The 23,662-nt window shown below is 44.2% G+C and overlaps 1 protein-coding gene across 2 annotated transcripts; it reads left to right on the top strand.

Annotated features, from left to right (window-relative positions):
* The first annotated feature begins 32 nt into the window (after positions 1-32).
* DDA1 (DET1 and DDB1 associated 1) lies at positions 33-19,066 on the top strand. Of its 2 annotated transcripts, none has more exons than XM_034755032.1 (5): positions 33-2,458; positions 9,204-9,284; positions 9,807-9,858; positions 10,216-10,277; positions 11,598-19,066. In XM_034755032.1, exons 1-5 carry the CDS (start codon positions 2,324-2,326, stop codon positions 11,706-11,708), a joined length of 441 nt encoding a protein of 146 aa, XP_034610923.1. In that variant the 5' UTR covers positions 33-2,323; the 3' UTR covers positions 11,709-19,066. The 2 variants fall into 2 exon arrangements, with proteins under 2 accessions (XP_034610923.1, XP_034610922.1); XM_034755031.1 differs by lacking the exon at positions 33-2,458 and adding an exon at positions 3,924-4,024.
* The last annotated feature ends 4,596 nt before the right edge of the window (positions 19,067-23,662 follow it).

Below are 23,662 nucleotides of genomic sequence, written 5' to 3'. Positions count from 1 at the left end.
TCTCTAGAAGCTTTAAGGGATGAGTTTTCAATCTGTGGATGTGCAATTAGCATTAACCACAAGGCAAGGTCTGTGACTACTCCCCAACGTACCCAGCGAACAGTATGCTGTTCACTCCACTCCACTCCCCACTCCTTAGAGGACCCTATCTAAGGACCCTATCTTGCAATGTGCTGAGTGCCCTCAGAGCTGTTTGAAGAAAATGAGCACCTTGCATGACTGGAGCCTAAAGCAAGCATGGGGTAGGGTTCTTTTTTCTGTCAGTTTAGGGCCAAATCTTGCAAAGGAATATGTGCCCATGAAGTGTCCCGTTGCAGAAAGTGGGGCTCCAGGCAGCCACAGAATCTACTTGCGTAGACTTAATTGCAGGATCTGAACCTAGTGGTGGAGCTGCAGTCCTGTTATAAACTACAGCAGCAGTGCATGTTGATTTTGTTTTCCTGTTGCTCTGTTAGCAAGAATTCCTTTTGTCATTGGGTAAAGATTCCAATGCCCAGCTTCTTAATGGCACCTGAAGAGCGCCCCAACACCTCACTTAGCACACTTTGGCTTAGTTTGCTGCTGTGTGGGGGTGAAATTCACATCTGTGCCCAAGAGCCCATGCAGGGCCCCTCTGCATTGCCTAAGTTTTCCACTTAGTCCCTCAGTTTAACACTCCTTGGAGCATAGGCTTTGCAAAGACCTTCTGTACTGGGGTGAATTTCACACTGTGTGTGAGAGACTGTGAGAGCTTTTAAGAACAGAATCTACAGTCTATTTTCAGGATTCTCTAAATACATGGATCAAAATGCAGGGTTTGTTCAATTTAAAAAAAAATTGACATTGAATAGAAATGTCCCCATGGTATCTTAGTTTTTTTAAATCAAAAATTGTTTTAATTATTTAAACATTCCTCTAAGGTGTTGCAAATGCAAGCAGAAGACAGACTGAAAAGCTGACAAGTTTCAGTTTCCCTCTCCAAGTTTAATGCAGTGTGACAAGTATGCGTGGCTTACTTGAGGGGAAATTAGATGCAAAAACTACCACTAATGCAGCTGTAAAGGTGAGATTCAGGTTCATGATATTCAGGAAATTCCAGAGGTTGAGATTTTCTACCACAAAGTGAATTTAGCCAGATTAACAATCAATACAGGAAGGCCTGGAGCCACAAAGTGTCCATTATAGGTTCCTTACTCTTCAGGGACTGAGCTTGAGATATCTTGAGCTGATTTTATAAACCTTTCAAGATGACCGTTAAAAATGTTGGCCTTGATACTTTAAAGTGGAGAGGAGCCTGAACCTCTTTGGGACAGCATGTGGGGCAAGGAGTTGGGGCCTGTCTGACACAGCTCTCACACATGTCATCTCCTTCCAGAAGAAGTTCAACAACATAATTTCCTTACCCTGACTCCTTGGCACTGGAGGAATCATATGTAGAAGTCCCCATGAGCACCAGTCATGGTCATTTCCAGAGCCCTCAATTTGAAAAATGGGATCCAGTAGGAGGAAGGTGGTCAGTTGTGCTCTAGAGTCAGCTGTAGGGGAATCTAAGAGCAGAACTAATAATTCAGCACCCCAAACATCTAACAGCCCCTCTGCCTATGATAAACACAATCAGTTTGGCATGATCCCTGAGAGGATCACTAGCTAGTGCAATGGTTGGTACTGTATAAATTCTGTAGCTACTGAGATGGCTGGCTGGGGCGAGTGAGTTTGTTTATGGGGAGGGACCTTGCTCATTTGGTACCTGTTCAAGGAGCACAACATATCTTTTTATTAAAGGTTGTACCCCTCTCCAGAGGCATGTAGGAAGGGTACAACTTATAAATAGAAGGATTATGTTGCTTTCCCTTTCCTTTGATAACACTGCCTCTGTTTACTGCATTTCAAGCATACTTTAATAATGAAAGAGAAACTGAGGCTGAAGGAAGCTGGATGATTGGGAATGGGTTCCAGTACTTTTTCCATTTCAGGCTTGGGACTCTTAAGCAAAGACTGCCAACTGTACATGATTTTTCAGAATCTGGTGATGTGCAAAAATGCCTGCTAGGGCCCAATGCTAATTTTTTTGTGCAAGGATCTCAAAGTACTGTGCTAATTAAGCCTCGCAACCCCCAGTGGCAGAGAGATATTCTCCCTATTTGCCAGAAGAGGAAACTAAGGCACAGGCTGAATTTAAGAAAGGGCTGAGCAACCACAGCTTCCATTGAATGGGAGATTCAGGTCTGCAGCAGTGCTGAAAAATCCCTTGTCTAAGACCACAGCTGGCATCAGAATTAGAACTCAGCAGCTCCTTGATCTCAGGACAGTGGTTGCGCTTAAGGCCCTGGTGTGCTTCCTTGAAATGAAGGGACTCCTACAGAGCATCATTCCAACTGTGTTTATAACCCATGTAATATATGCAGAAAGCAAAGTCCAGTTGAAAAGTCCAGCAAAACACCTGCCAACTCAGCCAGAGAAAGGATGGAAAAAGGCATTAGTAAGAGGCAACTCTGTTTTTATAACATATCTTCTGTCCTTACGTTTTTAATGGATCTTTGGCATGGAATGTGGAGAAATTAGAGGTGGAAGATACTAACACTATCAGATCGGTGGCCAATGCAGGATTGTTTCCCACAGTCTATTTGCCTGGGGTTTGGCAAGTCCTAGTTTTAAATGCCTCTGTTTAGGGAGCTTCTGCTCTTTCAGGAGTAATTTCTCACAGCCTAATCGAATACTCATCCTTAGGAACTTTCCCCAGCGTTCTGCCTAATGTCCCATTTAGCCCTTATCCAAAGTTTTGTATGAATGGGGTAGCAGCATCTGTTCTTCATATTTTGTTTTTTGTCCGATCTCAAGCTGCTTTTTAGGAGTTTAGCTATGATATCTTAAATTGACCTTTGCTGTGACAACTCCTAAGATATGGGACAGGTTCTCAGGAGGTCTTTGTCTCAGTTCATTGCTCCTCATTTTCAAAATTAACCTGAAAATGCTGTTTGCATTGGTGTTTTTCAGTGTTAGACCCTTTGCAGAATGCTTCCTCATTTGTAAAATATGGGTCATTCCCCCAGCTAATGGCACCAGTTCCTGTGGAATGGGTATGAAGATTTCCCCTTGTCCCACATGGAAGGTAGTGATGGTGAATCACTGCCCTCAATGGCATTGATAGGGGCGACAAATGTACACCAAGCCACCAGGAATTTAGCACTGGAGACTGACCAGATGATCCTGTCAGCTGTAATTGCTACAGCAAGTGGAGAACACCTGTGAAATAGCTTATTTTTGATTATTGATTTAATATTGGTTATGGACTTTTCCAGTCTTGATTTACGGTCAGATCTGACAATCCGATCAAGTAGCACTGAACTGTGGATACAGGGGTTTGCCCAAGCACAGCAACTTGCAAGATCAGAGCTTTATTTATGAATGAGTTCTTAATTATGAGTGCTTGATAATCAATGACTTAATTTGAGTGATTTTGATTATGAAATATTGGTTATTAATGTTTACTATTTGGAATCTATGGCTAAGTTTGATCAAATGGTGGTGGCTATAAGCCATTACTGATAATGAATTAACTATCATTAGTAACATATAATTGACTAATTATAATTTGAATACTGATGCTTATTAATCATTGATTATCATGTGTTTTTGCATATATCTTAATTATTGTTATTAAATACCTGTTTGTTAAGAACGAACCATACATTATTATTGATCCTGGCAGCAGTCAATGGCCTCCTTCATGGGAAGCCAGGTGTTCGTTACTGGGACTACAGCTCCCATGAAGCAGCGCGGCCGGCCCCACATCCGGGTCCTTTCCTCTTCCTCCCGCGAGCCTTAGGGGCCAGGGCGGGCATTTCCTGCCTCAACCTAAATGGCTATTTTCTTGGCAGCTTTGAGGGACAGAACCGGTGGCCAATAGGCCTGCAGTCTTGGGCAGAACCAGCCAATGGGAGCGCGCGTGTCCGGGCGGAGGGGCGGTCCGGGCAAGGAGGCAAGTTAGGTTGAGGAGGGGGCTTTTAGAAGTTGCCGTGCGGCTGAGGCAGCGGCGGGGAAGATGGTAGGTGGCTTGTGCCCCCCCCCCCCCCCCGCCCCCGATACAAAATGGCGGGTGGGGGAGGCGGGGTGCTGGGTCTGCAGCCTCGGTAGCCATGGGGACCCCCAGGGAGAGGGCCCCGCCCCCGGCCTGCGTGGGGCGCGGCTCCCCTGGGGTGGGGCCGCCACGGACACCCCCCTCCCCCGCCCGGGCTGTGGGGCAGGCGCCCTGGGGTCCCCTGAGGGGAGGGTGTGTGAGGGGAGACAGCCGCCGCCGCCCTGAGGAGCCCCCCAGCAGCCATGGGCCTCCCGTCTCGGGGCAGAGCCTTCGCCCCCCTGCAACGCCCCCAGGGCCAGCGCCTTGTTGGGGGGGGGGCTTGGTGATAGGGGGGGCTGGGGCACCCAGGGGCCGCCCATGTCGGTCCCCTCTCAGCTCCCCCAAACAGCAGTTTCCGGGCCGGCTTATTCAGGGGGGAGGGGTGATTTTGGGGGTGCGGGGCGTGACTGGGGGAGGGGCTGCAGCAGCCCTAGGCTTCCCCCGGTCGCCTTCCCTTGCAGCCCTATGGCCCGTCCCAGGGAAAGGGCTTCAGTGTTTCCTTCCTGGGCCTGGTTAGCAGGGAAGCGGGGGGGGGCTGTGATCCCCCCCCCCCCAATTCAGGCCGAAAGCCGGAGGTAGCTGCGCTCGGGGGTGGGGCTCCTGCATCTGCGGTTCTCTCCGCCCCCGGCTTCATCTTCAGCATCTCCATCCCCAGGGGCCTGATGTGTCTGAGCGGGATTGCTGCGTCCCCCCCTTAGGCTGGAGGGACTGGGGCAGATCTGGCCTCTCCATCTCTCTGCTTAGAGCTGTGGGCTCCGGCCCTAATGGGATTTGTTGTCCCATTCTCAGGAAACTGCTTGGGGGTGGGGTCTTGCTGACATGGGAGAGGCAGATGCAGCCTTGTCTCTGCCTCCCTCCTCCAAGCAATAGCAGTGGGAAACTATAGCGAGACTCTCCAGGCAGCAGTGTAGTCCCAGATGCATCTGGGGTTACTGCTGTGGCACCTTCCCCCAAAATAAATGGGGAAACGCCTCAAATGTGAGGATCTGCTTCATTTCTTGACTCCTCAGGACATTCCTCAGCTCTCTTGGTTTGAGCGGGGCATTTTCCCTCTTTGCCCTAAGGAAAAGAAAAAGGCAGAAAACTGAAGGAGAGAAGTGCCCCCCTTTGAATGTGTCGGCAGTTTTTTTAGAATCACTTTTGTTTTCCTGCTAATATCAAAGTTATGGTGGTTGCCCAGTAAAACGCTTCCAGTGGTGTTGGAGTTGAATCATTCAAATAACTTCTGCCCTGGGAAAAAATAGGGTGGTGGCTAGTAACCAGGGAAACTCCAGCTCTCACTTGTTCCCATTAGACTGGAGCTAAGGTATCTTGATGCTGCATATAGTGTTAAATGATTAGCTAGATTCCTGTTTGCAGGTGTGTAATTCTTTGGCCTGCACAAGTCTGGTGTCCGTCTTGCATTTGTCATTTTTAATTGGAGAAGCTGAACAATGAAACACAATCTGCAGAAATTATTCCTTTAAAAAAGGTCCTGCATAATTTTCATACCGTTATTTTAATGGCTGTCATTTTGAGGCTTCATCCTATATTTGGACTCTCATAAGCCGAGATACTTAAATGTGAAGACAGCTGTACGTAATCTAGTAGGCACCTAGAAATACATTACCATGAAAGTAATTAACTAGGGTGCCTGCCACCCCTTCTTATTCTGGGGGTGAGGGAGGGAAGAACTGCTTCTTTTGGATGTTTGATCAGTTTTTATTGCCCTCTGTCAAAATGGATTCCAACTCTGTTCTTTACAATAATTGATTCACTGTTTAAAAGGCATTTGTACATTAGTAGGTCAAAATGTATAATGTGTGAATGGGGACATGGCAGAATAATTGAAAACTAATGTTGTTTTAAGCTGTCTTGCAACCTGTCCAAAGCAGTGCTAAGGAGTTTATTTCGCATCTTGGAGAAATATTTAGCCCCCATCTTTAAGTACTTATAATGATTCTCAGTGGGGAAGCAACATTGCTTTTTAGTGGATGAAGGGGAAATTATGCATGTTAGGAACATATGCTGTATGTGATACAATCCCATTTCAGGCCCAGTAGTTTCACTCTTTATGGAGATAGCCTTACTTTAGGACTCACCAGGGGCCAACACCAGCTTCTCAGTTTTCTACCACCATTTCCTGAATAAAATGACTAGTTCTGTTCTATATATTTTGTGTAAAGTCAAGGAGTGCTACAGAAACGTGTTGATGTCTTGGGGTCCTACATGATTAGAAAGTACAGTTTTCCTCTCCCAAACTTTAAACTTTTTTCTTTTTACAGTGACTAGTGGCAATTATTGACCAATTCCTTCTTGGTCAGGTCTCCAACAGTATAGTTGTTGGGAGAAATGGTTTTCTGAATTTGCAGCTTGACCCAACTTTTCTTTGTGCAGAACCCTTGAAGTGTGTGTCTGCCTGTATGTATCCAATGAGCCTATTCAGGTGTGGTGTAGAGAGAGACAATCCTTTGATAGGTGGATTGGGCTAGAGCCCATTTCACATTTTGAAACGGGGGTTGAGCTGTAGCTTATTAAATACCTGAAGTAGCGTAAAATATTATTTATAAATATACTTTCAGGTTATTTTTTGTTATGTGTCAAATAATCGCCTGAGTTCGGTGTAATATAATGACACAAAGGCTTTTCTGTCTGGGCCTAGCCTAATGTAATGGTGCAAATATTCCGTTTCTTGCAACAAAGTGCAGTGAAAGGCTGAACAAAATTAAATGGTTTGGAGTGGGGTGTGTTCAAAATTCTCCACTCTAAATAAACAGAGTAAGAAACATACCTGGGAATTTTGATCAATTCCAATCAAATACTCACTAGCTCTAGTATGTAAGAACTCAATTCTAAATGGGATTCTAAGTCAGTGAAATATGCCTGGATGTTAGTAAGAGTAATAATATTAAGAGGCTCTATATCCTTTTCACAGTCATGACACTTTCAGATTGAGTATTCTGTAATCAAAACCAACCTTGGGAGGTAAATGAAAATGAAAGAACGTAAACAAAGCAGCCCATCACAGGAGGCATAACAGTTGGCACGCACAGCAGAATCTGAAAACCAGTTTCGGCTCTACTGGAATAGAAATAAAGACCAATTCACATCGTGCTTTCATTGTGCTAGTCATACAGAGAAACAAGAACCTGCCCTGAAGAGCTGGCAAGCACTAGATAGACACGGCAGATAAACGGTGGGAGAAAGGAAGTAGTATTGTCCCCATTTTACAGATGGGCAAAAGAGGTTAGTTATTTGCTCATGGTCGCACAAAGAGTCTGTGGCAGAACGGGAAACTGAGACCCAATTGGTTGAGTTTAAGGCCTTGGCTACACTGGCGCTGTACAGCGCTGCAACTTGCTGCGCTCAGGGGTGTGAAAAAACACCCCGCTGAACGCAGCGAGTGCAGCGCTGTAAAGCGCCAGTGTAATCAGTGCCTGGAGCGCTGCAAGCTCGCTCGCAGCGCTGCAAGCTACTCCCCTCGGAGAGGTGGAGTACATACAGCGCTGCAAGAGCTCTCTCGCAGCGCTGGCGGCGCGACTACACTCGCGCTTCACAGCCGCGGCAGTGCTGTGAAGTCCTGAGTGTAGCCAAGGCCTCAGACCAGTGCTGTAATCACAGGACTATTTTTCTCCTAAAACCAAGCTTGCGAGGGGATACATTTGGAAACCTTAATGTAATTAACTTTTCTTAAAACAAGATCAAAGTATAAATAGTGCTTCGGAGACGTCCTGACTGGAGCCCATTGCTTTGAATAAGCTATGACAGTTACAAACAGAAAAGTAATTGTTCCCGTTAAGAGATTTTTAGCTCCTTCCGCAACAGCAGCATTGCAGGAGGACTCTATCTTCTCCTTGTTGCATGTGACATGGGTTGAATAACTCTGCTCATTAGAATTATCTGCTTCTTTGCTAATCTTTAGAGTTGCTTCTAAACAAGATAATATATTAAGCTTATATTGTAAGTTCTGGGGCAGGACCTGTCTCTTTGTTACATGCATGTGTTATGCCTAGCATAATGGGGCCATAATCCTTGACTGGGGCCTCTAGGCTTGACTCCAGTGCAGATATTCAATCTGCTTTTAGAGAGAGGGGTTTAGACTAGTTATTTTCCTTCATGGCCTTTCATACACTCATCTTCCTTACTTATTTTAAGGACCCACAATTCATAGATCAGGACCCCATTGTAATAAGCACTGTACAAACACACAAAAAAAAAGACAATTCCTTCCCCAAAGAGTGCACTTAATGGCTTCTTGTGATCTCTGCCCCCTTGCTTCCTACTACTTAAAAGATGCAGCTGTTGTCAGGAGTCTTTCTTTGCGCTAGATATGTTATGACTGAAGAGGCTTCAAGGTGGTTCCGGATCTGGAATACTGCTGAGTTGATTACCATAATGCCCCCTTTATTGCTTTTAAGACAAACACCCCTCCATCCATATGAGTTTGGCTTGGTTAACTGGGGGTAAAGGGCCTCTTCAGGGCCACTGCTGCTGTTATGCTGAAATGCTTCCCGTGAGGCAATGCTGCTGTTGGTCAAGTGTGTTACTCTGCTATGAAGACTGAACCAGACCTACTCAAGAACTTGGGATTCTTTGCATGGAAGTCACCATGGATTGTGGGCCGGATCCTGCACACAATTACCATTGACCCCACCAGGAGTTACCTCTGTGCCAGGGCTGCAGAATTAGGCCATTGAGGCTCTGTAGTTCTTTTGCCTTCCTGAGACGGGCTCCTTTGTGTTTATGCAGCTCTAGTAACAGCTGTCAGTTTGACTGTGCATCCTAGGCCTCCTCTGTGCTGAGGATTTTATCTGCTGGTGTAGCTATACTGGAGTAGGCACCTAGTGTGCAGATTGTGTGTAGCGAGTTGGAGATTCATAAGTCACTTAAGTTGGGGAAATAGAGATGAGACGTACACATAGGACTGCAGGATTTGTCTTAAGAAAACCAATGTTCATTCTGAATATTTGGTATTTGACTTCGTAGCTGTCAACATACTTCCAAATGGTTTAAAAAAAAAAGAAAGGCATTATTGACATGTGCAACTCCCTTGATCTTTTTGCTCATCTACTATTTTTATTCGTTACTTGCTTCACTGTTTAACCAAAGCTGTCTTCTGTCATTTTAGGCAGATTTTTTGAAAGGATTACCAGTTTACAACAAAAGCAACTTCAGTAGATTTCATGCAGACTCTGTGTGTAAAGCATCGGTGAGTATTATATCTAAATTCAATCTCTCAGGAGATGATCTGTTTGCAGTGAAGTCTTGCAGAGTTGCAGAGGACACTGGTGCTTCGTATGGCCTCTAACTGGGCCTTGGGTCTCTTAAAATAAGTTATTACTGGTATCCTCATGAGCTACAACTGCTTATCTGAGATTGGAATACCAGGAGGGGAGATTTCCCAGACATGAAGTTAATGTACTTCAGAAAAATGCAATATCACCAGAGCCAAAGCTGTGTGGCATTCCCGCCCCATGTTTTTACGCTCTTAGTTTAACATTGGTACTGGGGCACATATATGATAAATGGACCTCTTTTTACATGTGAAAGAATTTGCAGCTGCATGGTACAGTGAGACTGTGGTATGCTGCATTGCCACAATTTTCTAGCAGTGCAGTTGAGATGAACTTGCTATCAGGACTGAGATCGTTCAGCAGCCTTAGTTGTATGTGGAAATTTGGTGGTTTTTTGTGTTTTCCTCTGCACTGTAACGATTCTAATACTTCTACAGAACAGAAGACCGTCAGTATATCTTCCCACAAGGGAATATCCATCTGAACAAAGTAAGTATGCGCCTTCTATGTTTGAAGCTTCACGTGTACTAGAACTTTTATTTTGTGTTTAATATTAAACGTTTGGCATGTGCTCCATCTCATTTGATAGCACAAAACAGGATTGTGTTTTTAAATCTTTGTCAGATTTAAGTGACTCGAAAGAGTGCAGATGCTTAACTTTTGTGTCCGCTTTTGCACATCTTTTTCTCTATCCTTATTGAATGATTGTAGGACAATTAAAACGACAGTGATGCTGTCACTCCTTTTTAAAAGGTTCACTACCTGTATGAAGTCTTGGTCACTGTAGTTTGTTTTAAATGTTATCTCTTAGAAATGCCTTCAGAGTGTTTTTTCTTTCTTCAACAGTCATAGTAACAGAAAAGACAAACATACTTTTGCGTTATCTACATCAGCAATGGGACAAAAAGGTATGAAGTTCTATATTTAAAAATAGTCACATCTGGTTTTAAAGTGCAATTTGTTTTGGTTGCTTCTACTGTGTGACCACCAATGCCTGTAATTAGTGATGGGGAAAAATACATAGATACTAAATTAAGTGGAAGACTGAGCCAACCCTGGATTTCTCAATTCTACCAGAAGGTGCTTGTGATAAATTTTCTGTCGGTGGTAGACTTTTTTAGTTGCATGAAGAGTGAGAACAGAGGAAAGATGGTCTAATGACTAAGGCAATAGCTTAGAATTGGGAGGTCTCAGTTTGATTTTAGCACAGACTTTCTGCATGACCTTGGGCAAGTCACTTAGCCTCTTTGTGCGTCAGTTCCCAATCTGTAAAATGAGGAATTTTGGGGGGTACAGTTGAGACCATAGTCTTTTATTAGATTGATAGTACAGGAGAGTGGGAGCCACGACTCCTGGGTTCTTTTTCTGGCTCTGCTGTTGACACATTCAAAGGCACCCAGTGAATCATTTCTACATACTGACCTGTAAAATCATATATCTTGCTTACCTCACAGGGTCACATTGATAGTACATGCCAGGTATACATGTGCTATAAAAAGTTCCTAGCACACACCCTGCCTCCGAGTTTGTGCTCTACAGGCACAAGTGGGTACAATACAAGACACGCAAAGTGAGGAATGGTCATGGCCACAAAGCTTCCCAGAGCAGATGTAACTTCAGAATGTGTGTATTTGGGAGGAGTACACGAAGGCTGTTCCAGAGGTACAGAGCAGCAAGAAAGCAGGTCGGAGGCTGGGAGTGGGTGAAGGAGACACAGGGAGCAACTGAGAGAAGTTTGGGCAAAGCATAGAGATGGGGGAGGAGTTGAAAGGAGAAACGTAGATGGGAGCAGAGTTGTCAGGAGTCTGAAGCTGATCATGAGGTGCTTCAGAGTGATGATGGAAGCCAGTTGGGAGGTTTGAGAAGTTCAGAGACTGAATTAGAGCAACAGGAGAAAAAGAGGGTCTTATTAAAGTTTATAAAGCACTTGAGATCCTTGGAATAAAAAGAAGCTAAGAACAAAGGATTGTCCTTTAGCAGCCCTGCTGGGGCAGGAGAGCATTTTACAAGGACAATTCAGTATATAATATAGTCCAGCTTTGGACAGAACTCTGGTGTTCACGAGAAGATGCCTCTGCTAGTTCATCTACATCAGCATCTTCCCTCCCAAAGACCTTTACCAACTACATATGCAAGATGTATCATTCGGTACGGAAATGTAGCCGTCTCTCTGGAGAGGAATGTTGTGGAGGACTTCATTGACGTACCTTTCTCTTTGCTTCAATCAGAATGCAGCAAAGAAGAGAGATCAAGAGCAAGTGGAAATAGAAGGTGAGAATTCAGCACCACCACGGAAAATTGCTCGGACAGACAGCCAGGACATGAATGAGGACACTTAAACTCTTGCTCTCTCCTACACTATTTTGCAGGCGCTTCCTGTTTTGTCTCAAAATGTGTAAATTTCCGTGCCCCTTTCCCCCCCCCCCTCCACTATGCAGCCCAAACCACTTCTGACTTCATAGGAGCCAATGTATTTATTTTTTCTCCAGTTTTTATTTATGCTGTAAAACGTACGGAGCAATCGATGGTGGAACAAGTCAGCAAATGATGTCGTGTAACTTTAATCTTTTAAAAAAACATACATTATCACTTTTCCAGATTTCATTAAATCTGTTGCTTAATTAACCCAGTTTGCCATGGAAGCCTGGAGAGGAGACATGAATTTACGGCATGCAAATTCCAGTGGTATAGGCTTTCTGATCCATATACCCACTGGTATATTACAGTAGTCCACTCTGTATTGGCTGTAACCGGTCTAGCAGTAATTTTTTTTTTGGGGGGGGGCCTCATCCGCTCTGAAATGTGGATCCTAAAATCAGCACTGTACTAAGAAATCCTGGGGGTCATTTAGGGTTATGTTGATTTTATGAAACATGGTCAACTTGACAGAACAGTTGTGGGTTTTTTGTTCAGCAGCATGTTATCACACACGTCAATGGTCATGGAGAATTCAAGTGACAGGTGTGTTGCTTTGGTTGCTGTTACATTTTAACAGCCTTTTGGTCTTGAATGGACTGGTATGTGCAACTTCTCCATTGGAATAAAAAGGATACTTCTATCCTACTGAGTATTTGATCAACAGTGTCTTTAAAATGGCAGGTATTGGTAGGTCTACCTTATAATCTTGTTTGTTAAATTTGAAAATCAAATTGGGTACAGCTTGTCATCTAGATTGGCTATTTCCTTTCTCTCAACCAGTGATTCTGAAAAATCATATATTGCATGACTGGAGCTGAGTCCAGGACTTCTGGATGCAAAGTAGCTGAACGAAATGAGCTTCTACAGTCTATATTAAAGACAGACCCTCTTTCATTTGGACAATGACAGTTCAGTGCCTGTCACCTGTAGCCCTTTGCTGACTATCTTCAGTAGGAGCCAAATACAAAACCCTCAAGATGTCTAAGTGGAGTCAAAGGAAACCAGCATAGTTGATTGAAGGTGTGTGTGTGTGTCTCTCACTATTGACTGTCCATTCCGCTTTTAATGTGAAAAGCAGAGTCTGTTGTTTGTTTTTAGGTTGAAATCTAGATTGTTGCCTTCCATTGCTCTTTTCCCAGCATCCCTGCTCATCCGCAAATTCTAAACAAACTGAGTCCAGAAGCCATGTGAGCCTCTTTCTAGAAAACCATGGGCAAGCCTAGTTCTTTAGGGAGTTTGACCATGGTGGTTAAACTCAGATGAAAGACTTGTGAAGACAGGGCTCATGCCGCCACCTTCACTACTGTGTCCCAATCAGGCCAGTGGACAGAGTAAAAGCATGATGGGAGTGAAAGCCATCAGCAGCACAGTTTATCTTATGAGACAGGACTTTGTGAGGAGCAGGACATAGCCTCACTTATTGCTGCAGTTTTACAAGTATGTACAAGGCGCTAAGCTCTGATTCTAGTATTAGTCATCTCACTTTTTCAGTGAAGATCATTAAGTTATTTAGACCTAAAATTGTACCTGCCCTTAAAATAGCTACATTTTGCTGCAGCAGTGCCCCTCCAGATGATCAGGTTAAAACACCAGCTGTGTTGGTGAGGACGAAAATATGGTTTTACGATTTTGTGTTCTACTGGCAATTGCAACTTAACAGAACTCCTTTACCCAGAGCTGTGCTGCCAAAAAAAAGATGCTGTCGTGTGAAATGCGAGAAGTAAACGGAAAATGCTGTTAGCTTCAAGGGCACGTGAAAAGGTTTGTCAGATACCAAAGGAGGAAATGGGCGTAGTGCCGATGACAAAAGTTTAACCAATCCTGTGTTTTTTAGCTACATTTGAGAGTTCAAGCCTCATTTGTCAAGTGCTGTTTAATTCCTTACTAAGAGAATTTGGAGCTTAGCTGACCTCTCTGCTACAGCAAGTGAAGTGCCATTGAAGGGTTGGCAGTTCCATCCTGTTCTTTACCCCCATCTTTGTTCCCTTTACAGTAAATGGGGCCTTGCTGGTAGCGGAGCCTTTGAAATCTTACAAATAAGGATTTTTTTGTTTAATTTACCAAACATCTCTGCAATTCACACTCTTGGTGGGGGTGGGGGGGAAATATTTGGCAAAGAGAAAAAAATAGTTGCCTTTAATTTCCTGAGAGCAAGTCTGAAGCAATGGGGGAAAAAAACAGTACTTAAGAATTCTTGTGTCCTTTCAATCAAACTATTGCATTTTTGTTTTTGATGTTAACTGTACACAAGCAGCATGGATTTCTGATGCTCTCAAACAGGTATCGTTGCATTTCACTGAAAGTTTTGATAGTCTTGCTCAGCTGGTCAGAGTTATCTAATCTGAACTGAAAGCCTCCTCCCTCACCATCCAGTTTCCATGCTGCTAAGGGCTTGAAAATGCCATCCTCAAGCTGCCAGACATTCAAAATGTTTCCACTGCTGTTTAATACATGTGTATTGGGTTTGTGTTGCATGTGAAAACCCTCCCAGCCAATTGATGGTCTGGTGTCTTAGGCAAATCATACATTAAACAGAGATCCAGAACTTCTCCAACAGTGTTTAGTTTGTATAATATGTAGCTCCTCTAATACATTCTGATTATCCTGTTACAAAGTGACTGGGATTTAGTGACCCTTAACGGGTATTTTGTATATGTCCGCATAGTGGTATTTTTATTGTTTCTAGTATTGATGTATATTGTACAAAGTTTTTATAAAACTTTAGAAGCTTGTCAAAAGGATCAGAAGAGAATTTTTGGAGTGAATAGTGTGACTCTTAGCAGAAATGGGAGCTGCAGGAACATATTTCCCTCTTTATTTCAATGAGAAGTGTAGAGGACGCTGGATCCTAGGAATGGCCTAGCAAGCATCTGCTCTCCCCTGCAAGGCAGATTGCCCCTGTACTGGATAGCATTGAAGGTTGTGCCGTCTCTCTGTTTAGCAGTCCCTCAGAGCGATTGGATGTGATGGGTAAATCTGTTGTTTCAATGGTTACCCTTGCCTTTTTTTAAAAAAACAAAGACTGGATGTAGTGGGCGTTATCACAAGATTAGTGACTGACAAGGCAAAACCAAAGATGTCTTAAACTAACTCCAGATATCAAATGTTGACTTCAGAGGAGTGTTTGAAGGGGTTTTAGTCTCTTCCCCTCCCCTGACTCCTAATCAACTTTAAAAGGTATTGAAGTTTGAAAGGGAAGTTGTTTATTTTTTAAAATAAATAAACCTTGGCACATGTTCCATTCCAGTGGTCATAAGTGGTCACATCTGCTCTGCAAAGGCCCTATTTATTTGTATCCGTGGCTGGCTCTTCAGACTTGCCAGTTGCTTTATTTTATCTGTGTACATTGTTCAGTGTTCAAGACATTTCCTTGAGCAAACACAGGGACATGCAAAGGAATACTGCAAATACTGCTGAGGGAGGATGATCTGTTTTGAGTAAAACTGGCAGGCTGGTAAGGGCCACTACTGTTGGTGCTTAGAGTCTGAGAATGTTTTCAAATGCCGTTACTCATAAGAGCACTGAATCCATACTCCGTTACAAACCAAGCTACAATGGTGATCAGAAACATTGTGAAAACCCTGCTGGACGGGGTGTGTTTGGGAGGAAGAATCGACCAGTTCCCCTGTCTGTTTAAAACTTGGGCTAGACTCTGACCTATTTTCCCAGCCTAGCCAGAGCATGAGGTTTTAGCCTGGGTAGGGGATGTCTACGCTGCAATGAAAAACTCACAGCTGGCTTAGCCTAAAGGGCTGTTTAATTGTGCTGGAGCCCAGGCTCTAGGACCCTGCGAGGTAGGAGGTTCATAGAGCTCAGGCTGTAGTCCAAACAGCTACACCCCAATTAAACAGCCCCTTAGCCTGAGCCCCACAAGCCCGATCAGCTGGCATGGGCCAGCCTTGGGTGTCTAATTGCAGGATAAACGTACTCTTAGAGGGCAGGGTGAAGATTCACCAGTACTACTAAGATGGAACTGTTGTAACCAGGTTCACTGACAACCGCTGGTCCCCTAACACTTGTTGCTGTCGTGTAGATTGGGCCTTAAGTACCAAACCATACAAGCTGAAAGCATGTTCAGACCCAGGTGCTGAGCGTGGTTCTGGCTGACCCTGCAGAGTGGCGTGTAATTCTTTGAACACTGTTTACTATGGTCTGGAGCTCCAGAGAGGATGAGGGCCTATGTATCCATCTGTATGCTATTTGCATTGTTCAGAGAAATCTCTTGTGTACAGTCTGTCACTTGGGGGGTGGTTTAAGCCTACTGAATCGAAGTACTGCTTTTTGTTTGCTTTTCTTGGGGGCTACAGGGTTTAGAAGCTCCCGGATTCTTGTTGGCTGGTGTCTCTTTCTCCAGGCATCATGACTCTTGTGCCTTATGCAGTAATTCAGTTGTTAACACTTGGACTGTTTCCTGTGTTGAGGCAGAATTTTGGGGGCTTGCTGGAAAAATCCTACATCTGCTTCTGCAGTAGCGAGGATTACTTTAGAGGAGCTCATTTCAGAATATACCTTTTGAAAATTGATCTGGCTAAGCAGAAGTTGACGATGTATATCGTGGACTGGTCATACAAACGGGCCTCGGTCATAAGCAAAGCTGCCATTTACCATCTAGCATTAGTCTGTTTATACCACTAATGTGACTTTATTTTTCTGTTTAAAAGATGTGCTTTTTTCTTTTTAGTTTTGCAACTATACTTTATATAATGGCCTTTTCTTTCTCTGATTTATTGACTGGCATCTGGCACCAGGGAAGTCATGCTACACTATGGCTTTGACTGGAAGGATTCTTGATGATTGTGCTCTGTAACTTTTGTGTGTTATAACTTCCGATGTATAAAAAGTGTGTGTGATTTTTGTCTTTAGAGGGCCAGGTGTATTTGGGTTGGGGGGGAGGGCGGGGTTGAGGATTAGGTTGATAAACATGCCCAATAAAGGATACTGCATCATTTGTTTACTCAAGCACAGACTATCCTTCAAACCATATTGAATGCACAGTCAGCGATCTCCACTCAGCTGGTTCACAGATGTATGCTTGTCCTCCTTGTAGTGGAGAATTTAGTCATGGAATCTCATCTAAAGATTGATCTGGTTCGGAGCACTGTTTAGTACCACTAACCTGCTGAGAAATGTGGGACCAAAGCCACATTGGCAGGTAGGCTACTCGACTTCCTTACTGCCAATTGCAAGCTTGTGTAGAGTGGATGCTCCTTAGAACCATACCACTGGCTCCCTGGATTACTCACATTTTACATCTACCAGCCTACGTTTCTCGTTTGAGAGGCCAGCAGCATTGTAGCTGTCTCCTGCATTACGGCTGAGCTGTGTGTTCATGGATGTGTGTGGATTCTTCAGTGGAGTTCAACATCACACTAGCAACATTAGAGTTGAACTTGCACTTCTTTCCTACTCATTCTAGTTTTCTTGTTACAAGTTTGGGATGAATATTTCCTTTGGGTGTAAAGAGGACTGAACTTGGTCTGTACAGGAGAGCAACTTTGTAATTGTGACTTTAAAAGTGGGAATGGACAAATGCCAACCTTCCCATTTGTTCTGCACTAAGATCTATTTTTTTTTTAAAGCAAAGCTTCTCTGCCCCTTGCCTGTGCCTGGATGTGGTGAGTGAAAAGATTAATCGTATGTACAGATTGGCTTTTTCATTCAAACTGGTGCAATTCCAGTGATGATTCTTAGGTTCTGTAGAAGGGCAAACTACTACTGAAGGTCTTCCATGTTTTTTGGAGGAGCCCTGGTGGACGTATCCTTTTATGACTGAGTTCAGCTTTTATCAGCGTAAACCTGGGAGTCACTAATCAGCTGGTGGGATAAAAGGGCCATGTTGTCAAAACTTTTTTGCTTTTTTTCAACTAAAAATTAATTGATAGCAGAGGTGGGGTGGCTGAGTAAATCAAATGGCCTGAGTCAACCCGCACCTGCGGTCCGGGGTTCTAATGCTCTTCAGGCCACCTGTGTACAAATGAAGTTTTGTGTGTCACTATCTTTTTGTCTCCTCTACCAAACAAGCACACACTTCAACTCAATTGGCATTCTGTGGTGAGAGAGGAATATCCAGACTAGAATAGCCGCCATGTTGGGAGGATGAATCTGCCTTAACAATGAGATGTGCGTGGTGAGGAGGTGCCTGCACTATATTTTCCTGGAGTTACTGCTTTGGCTCTCTTACGTCAGTGAAAAAGTTTAGTTTTGAGCGTGAACCGAAATTTTCTTGCTGGGTATATAGTGATGACTTTTCACTGGCCAGCTTGTTGCTTCCCATATTATGAATACTACATTGATAACCGGTCCCTGTAGCTGTCCAGTGCATCCCAGTGCTGTAATCTTGTGGTTGGTTGTTTATAACACAAATCTAAATGTGTTTTTTCTTTTCTTCCTTTGGGAAGTGGAGGGAGATCTAACAGTGTAATTAGTCAAATACTCTTCCTTGCTTTGCTGAGTAATGTGTGTATAAAGATCGATATCTTCATCCCAGAGATACTAGCAAAGATTGGCCATTTAGTTATTTAAATACACATGCATACTTGTAGGAGGAGGGCAGAGTAAACTACTTCACTTGCTAGCCACCTGCTTTGTTCTGTGACGATGGCTGTCTGGCTTGGATTGCAGAAGAGTCCTGACAAAAATGGATATTGATTCTTCACTTAGAAGAAGAAGTGACAGAAAATACTGCCATGCAATCTGAAGGAATGATCCGTGGTGCTTGTCGGCACTGCATCAGCCTGCACAATACGGCTGGGCTGGACTTCCAAATACGTGTGTTTCTTACGACTTAGTGCAATGTGTATAGTTAAAAAGGCTTTACTGGGTTTTTTATTAAGACTAATCTACATAGTCTCCTTGGTCAGTTGCATGTAACAGCTGAATGTATGGGATTGGGCTGTATCTTTCTAGCCATCCCAAATTGCTTTTACGTCCGTTACAGTCTGTCTGGAATACAAAATCCCAGGATGATTTTTTTTTGGCAATACACAGTGTATCCCTTGGAGCCTGTATTACTTACAACCTGTCTTTCTGCTTGTGAACAAGAAATACCTACTGCGTTCCAACTCAACCTCTTCCCCCTTACTCTTTTTGCAAACACTGTGTCTGTGGGGCAGGGGGCAATGTGTTCTCCTGAGGAGTTGCGTGGCGATAGAGGGGCTGCTGTAATGGAGCGACTGTAAATATTCTGTTCTAGTTGAATGTCACAGCTGTTGGATTTTGCATTTATTTTTAAACTATTTCATGTTTGATACTGTGTATAATAAATTTGCAGAAAGTAGAGGATTCCAATGTTTTTTCTTTCCCATTCCTCCTCTACCATTTTTACTTCAATAGGGTGAGACAACTGCTGCCTGACTGCAGAAACTGGTACATGAGTGACTGGTGGACTCCCAAATCAAGCTGTCACTACAGGCTTGATTTTTTTTAAAAATGCTATATTCCTGTCCCATAACGTTACCGTGTGTGAGTGCATGGAATAATAGGTACACCAGGAAAACAGACCTGTTACTGACAGAGCTGCTTGGAAAAACTGAGTGAAGATTTTCCATGGGAAAACCCAGTTCAATCAAAATCAATGATCAGTTTTGCAGGAAATTTGTTTTGGAGGAAAAAGGCAGAAAGAATTCGACAACAGTGAAACATTCCATTTTGACATTTTCTGAATGAAACATTTCTTATAGCAACTTCTCATTTTGAATTTGTTGTATTACAGATTATAAAACAGTCAAATGGAAAGCTTTTTTTTGTTTTTTGCCTAAACAAAACATTTAGGTTGATACAAAGCAATCAAAAAAAGCTACCAATGTTAGGAATCCTTAATAAAGGGATAGATAAGACAGAAAATATGTCACTGTATAAATCCATGTTACGCCCATACTTTGAATCCTGCATGCAGTTCTGGTTGCCCCATCTCAAAAAGGATATATTCAAATTGGAAAAAGGTACAGAGAAGGGAAACAAATGATTAAGGGTATGAACAGCTTCCCTGTGAGATTTAAAAGACTGGGTCTCTTCAATTTGGAAAAGAGATGACTAAGGGGGGGTTTCAGAGGTCTATAAAATCATGACTGGTGTGGAGAAAGTGAAGGAGTAAATGAACACTTCCTATTCACCTAACACAAGAACCACGGCTTGCCCAATGAAACTAATAGGTAGCAGGTTTAAAACCCCAAAAAAAGGAAGTAGTACTTCACACAACACACAATCAACCTGTGGAGCTCGTTGCCAGGGGATGTTGTGAAGGCCAAAACTATAACTGAGTTCAAAAAAGAATTAGATAAGTTCATGGAGGATAGGTCCATCAACAGCTTTTAACCTAGATGGTCAGGGATGCAAGGCCGGGCTCTGGGTGTCTTACATAAGAACAGCCGTACCGAGTCAGACCAAAGGTCCATCCAGCCCAGTATCCTGTCTTCCGACAGTGGCCAATGCCAGGTGCCCCAGAGGGAGTGAACCTAACAGGTAATGATCAAGTGATCTCTCTCCTGCCATCCATCTCCACCCTCTGACAAACAGAGGCTAGGGACACCATTCCTTACCCATCCTGGCTAATAGCCATTAATGGACTTAACCACCATGAATTTATCCAGTTCTCTTTTAAACCCTGTTATAGTCCTAGCCTTCACAACCTCCTCAGGTAAGGAGTTCCACACGTTGACTGCGCTGCGTGAAGAAGAACTTCCTTGTATTTGTTTTAAACCTGCTGCCTATTAATTTCATTGGGTGACCCCTAGTTCTTGTATTAGTCTTTGCCTCTGTTTGCCAGAAGCTGGGAGTGGATGATGGGATGGGTCACTTCGTTACCTGTTCTGTTCACTCCCTCTGAAGCACCTGGCATTGGCCACTGTTGGAAGACAGGCTATTGGACCATTGGTCTGACCTGCTATGGCCGTTCTTATGTTAAAACATAATTCTGTGTACATTTTTTGCTGAAAACTTTGAAATTTGTTTCAATTTTCAATCAAAAGGAGAACAAATTACAAATGCTCCAGAAAGAGCATTCTGTTCTCCCCCAGCTTTAATTATTACTGTTCTTTGTGGGGGGGGGAAGGCCCCTAGAAATGCCATGCTCCACGTGCCCTGCTTTAGAGTTAGAAATGGCACTAGGAGCAGGGCAGAAACTGCCCTTCGTCCCAGATCCGTTTTTTCCTTGTTGGCTGTAGAAGGTGACCGCTCATACTTTATTTTTTATTAGTGACAATGGAGGAATTGAAGCTAGATCAGCAGTGTGCTAACCCCTTTATCTCACAGGTACAAGTCATGCACTGTGAGTATATCTTGTGACTTCCTCCTACCCCTTTTGTCTGTGGAGTAAACAAGGTCCTGCATTCCCTTCTCTGCTCCTAGCATATTCATAGCAGTTTTATAACCTGCTTCTCAGATGGAAGAGGCAGGAAGCACTGTTTTACTCATTTATTTGGAAGGTATAGAATAGTCACCAGGATAACTTCATGCCTTTCTCAATGGTTGCTCAGCCCAGTCTGCCCCACTGTCTGGTGGTGCTAGTGGCCTGCTGGACTGGCCCACTAGCCCAAGCAGTGCTGGTGGGCTATAGAACAACTTACATTTCCAAGGTAGCTATTGTCCCTGTATTCCTTGACCTGGGGTGGCGCCGCCTCCTCTTAGGGAGGATGCAGAGAGCTCTTACGGACCCGGGCCTACTGTGGATTTAACTGTTCCGTGGTATAGGGGGAGGCAACCTCATCCCTGGGGCACATTTCCATGCCCAAGCCTGTAACTTCTGCAACACCATCACAGTTAATGTGGCTTCAGCTGCAGGGGAGGAAAGATGGGGAAATGTATCCCTGCAAAAGTGAAGGGATACATTTGCCCCACCTTGCCCCCGGGATCACTAAGCCACCTGCTGGAGGTCACAAAGTATCAGCTTGGCCTGCTCCTGTGAACTACACATCCCTCAGTCTTTTGTGCTGCCCTTAGCCAGCCGTGGCAAGCTATGGGTCCCAGAGGCCTTTACGCTATGCCCTTAGGTGGGGGAATGCCCTACGAGTGCACGGAGGAGGTGATTGGAGCCGCCGGCTGCTCACTGGCCTCCAGTGCTATGTTGAATGGAGCTGTGTGTTTTGTGCCAGGCTGAGGGCCTGGCCAGAGGCCTCTGGTGACCTGCTGCTGAGGGACTGGCAGCCCTCCAGCTGGAGCTGGCTGGGCCTGGTCAGTCCATCCCACCCAGGGGATGTCCTCATTGCCAGTCCAGGGTGGGGGTAGCCCCTTCCCTGGCCCAAATAGGCTGTGTATGAGAGAGTGGTGGGGGGAGGGGGAGAGGTCAATGTTGCCAACTCCTGAGTGATTTGGTGTTTCCCTTTAAGCCCCAGCTCCTGGAGTCAGGGGATTTGTGGTGGTGGCGGCGTGGGGAGGATCTCTGATTTCATATGCCAAACAAATGTTTCCAGCCCCTGGTGGGGGAGACTGCCCCCCCCAAAAGGGCTTGGTCACCAGGAGGCAAATAACCAGAACCCAGTGTGTGAGATGTTAAAATCTCATGATTTTTAAGGCAATCTTGTGGTTTTGTGGGGGCTAGACTCATGATTTTTTAACCGCTGGGGTTGGCAGTCCTGGATTCTAGCCCTGTGTTCTCACTGCTTGGAGCAGGATAGGAGCAAGGTCCATGGCTGCCCTGGCACCGATTCCTCTTTGTTCCTGCTGTGTTTGACATCAATAGGGAAGGGGGGGCACAGAACATCATGTCTCACATCTTGCCTCTTCCTGAGGGGAAAATCAGGCCCTGGGCCTTGTAAGATTCCTTCTTATCCCTAGTTTTACAGCTGGGGAAACTGAGACAGGGTGAGTGGAACCCTTGGGGCAGACCGTGTGACTTCTCAGACACTCACACCTTTCCCCATCTCCCGTACGGGCACATACCTGGAAACCTGTGGCCTGCGTTGTGCAGGTCAGGTGAGATGATCGCCAGGGTCCCTTCTGCCCTTACATCTGCTAATCCTGTGTTTATTATCCTCCCATGGCGGAAGCTATTGGTGACACTGGAGACATCCACTAAACAGTGCATAGGACCAGAAACCGGGAGAAGTGATTCCCCGGAGCCGACGCAGCCTGCAAACTGTCCAGTCGATTCAGCAGATGGCAATACCCACGTTTGTTGAAATATATTTTTATTGCATTTCTGCAGGTTTTACAAAAATATGACAAATTAAAAAGAAATAAATAATCCCTTTATTTTTTTTAAATTTCAATTGAAAGAAATAAAACAGCAAAAAAAAAAAAGAAAAAAAAAACTTTTCCCTCTTTGTACAGTAATTGCCTAGGAAAAGAAAGACACCAGACAGCCAGATGCTCATATAAATACGTTTATAGATAAACATGTTTTAAAAATTCCCTGGACTGCTGGGGGCCTGGTAAGTGGAGCTTGTAGGATATAGTTTCAGGAGTGTTACTCTCATGTGAACATAGTCAATAAGAGTTTGCTCCTTTTAAGACCAGCGTGATTTAAACAATGACAAACACACGAGTTGGCTTTGACAAACTGAATGAGGATAATTTATAAAAACAAATTAAAATGATGTTTGAACATAATAAAGCTACGTTGGGGTTCCCGCCTCGGACTGCCTGTGGCGCCAAGAAGTTGAGGAATGACTTTGCGCCGTTGCAGAGCAGCTCCTCCAGCCGTGGAAGGGTTCCTGCCTAGCTCTCAGCTCCTGGGTGGGGTGAAGCATATAAAGCAGTGGAAAATAATTGGAGGGCTGGAGAATCCTTGGAACCCCCAAAGAGGAGAACATCTCCCTCTGGAAAGGTGATAATGTTGGGTGTGTGTAATGGCCATCAGAGTTGGGTCATCAGAGAAACTGAATGTTGGGAGGAACCTTGCCACCTCTGGTGCCATCCAGACCTTAATTTAGTACAACTA

Source organism: Trachemys scripta, chromosome 22 (genome assembly GCF_013100865.1).
Source record: "Trachemys scripta elegans isolate TJP31775 chromosome 22, CAS_Tse_1.0, whole genome shotgun sequence".
In the NCBI taxonomy this organism is placed as follows: Eukaryota; Metazoa; Chordata; order Testudines; family Emydidae; genus Trachemys; species Trachemys scripta.
Note: the sequence above shows the minus strand (reverse complement) of the source record. Positions and strands in the feature narration are given on the sequence as shown.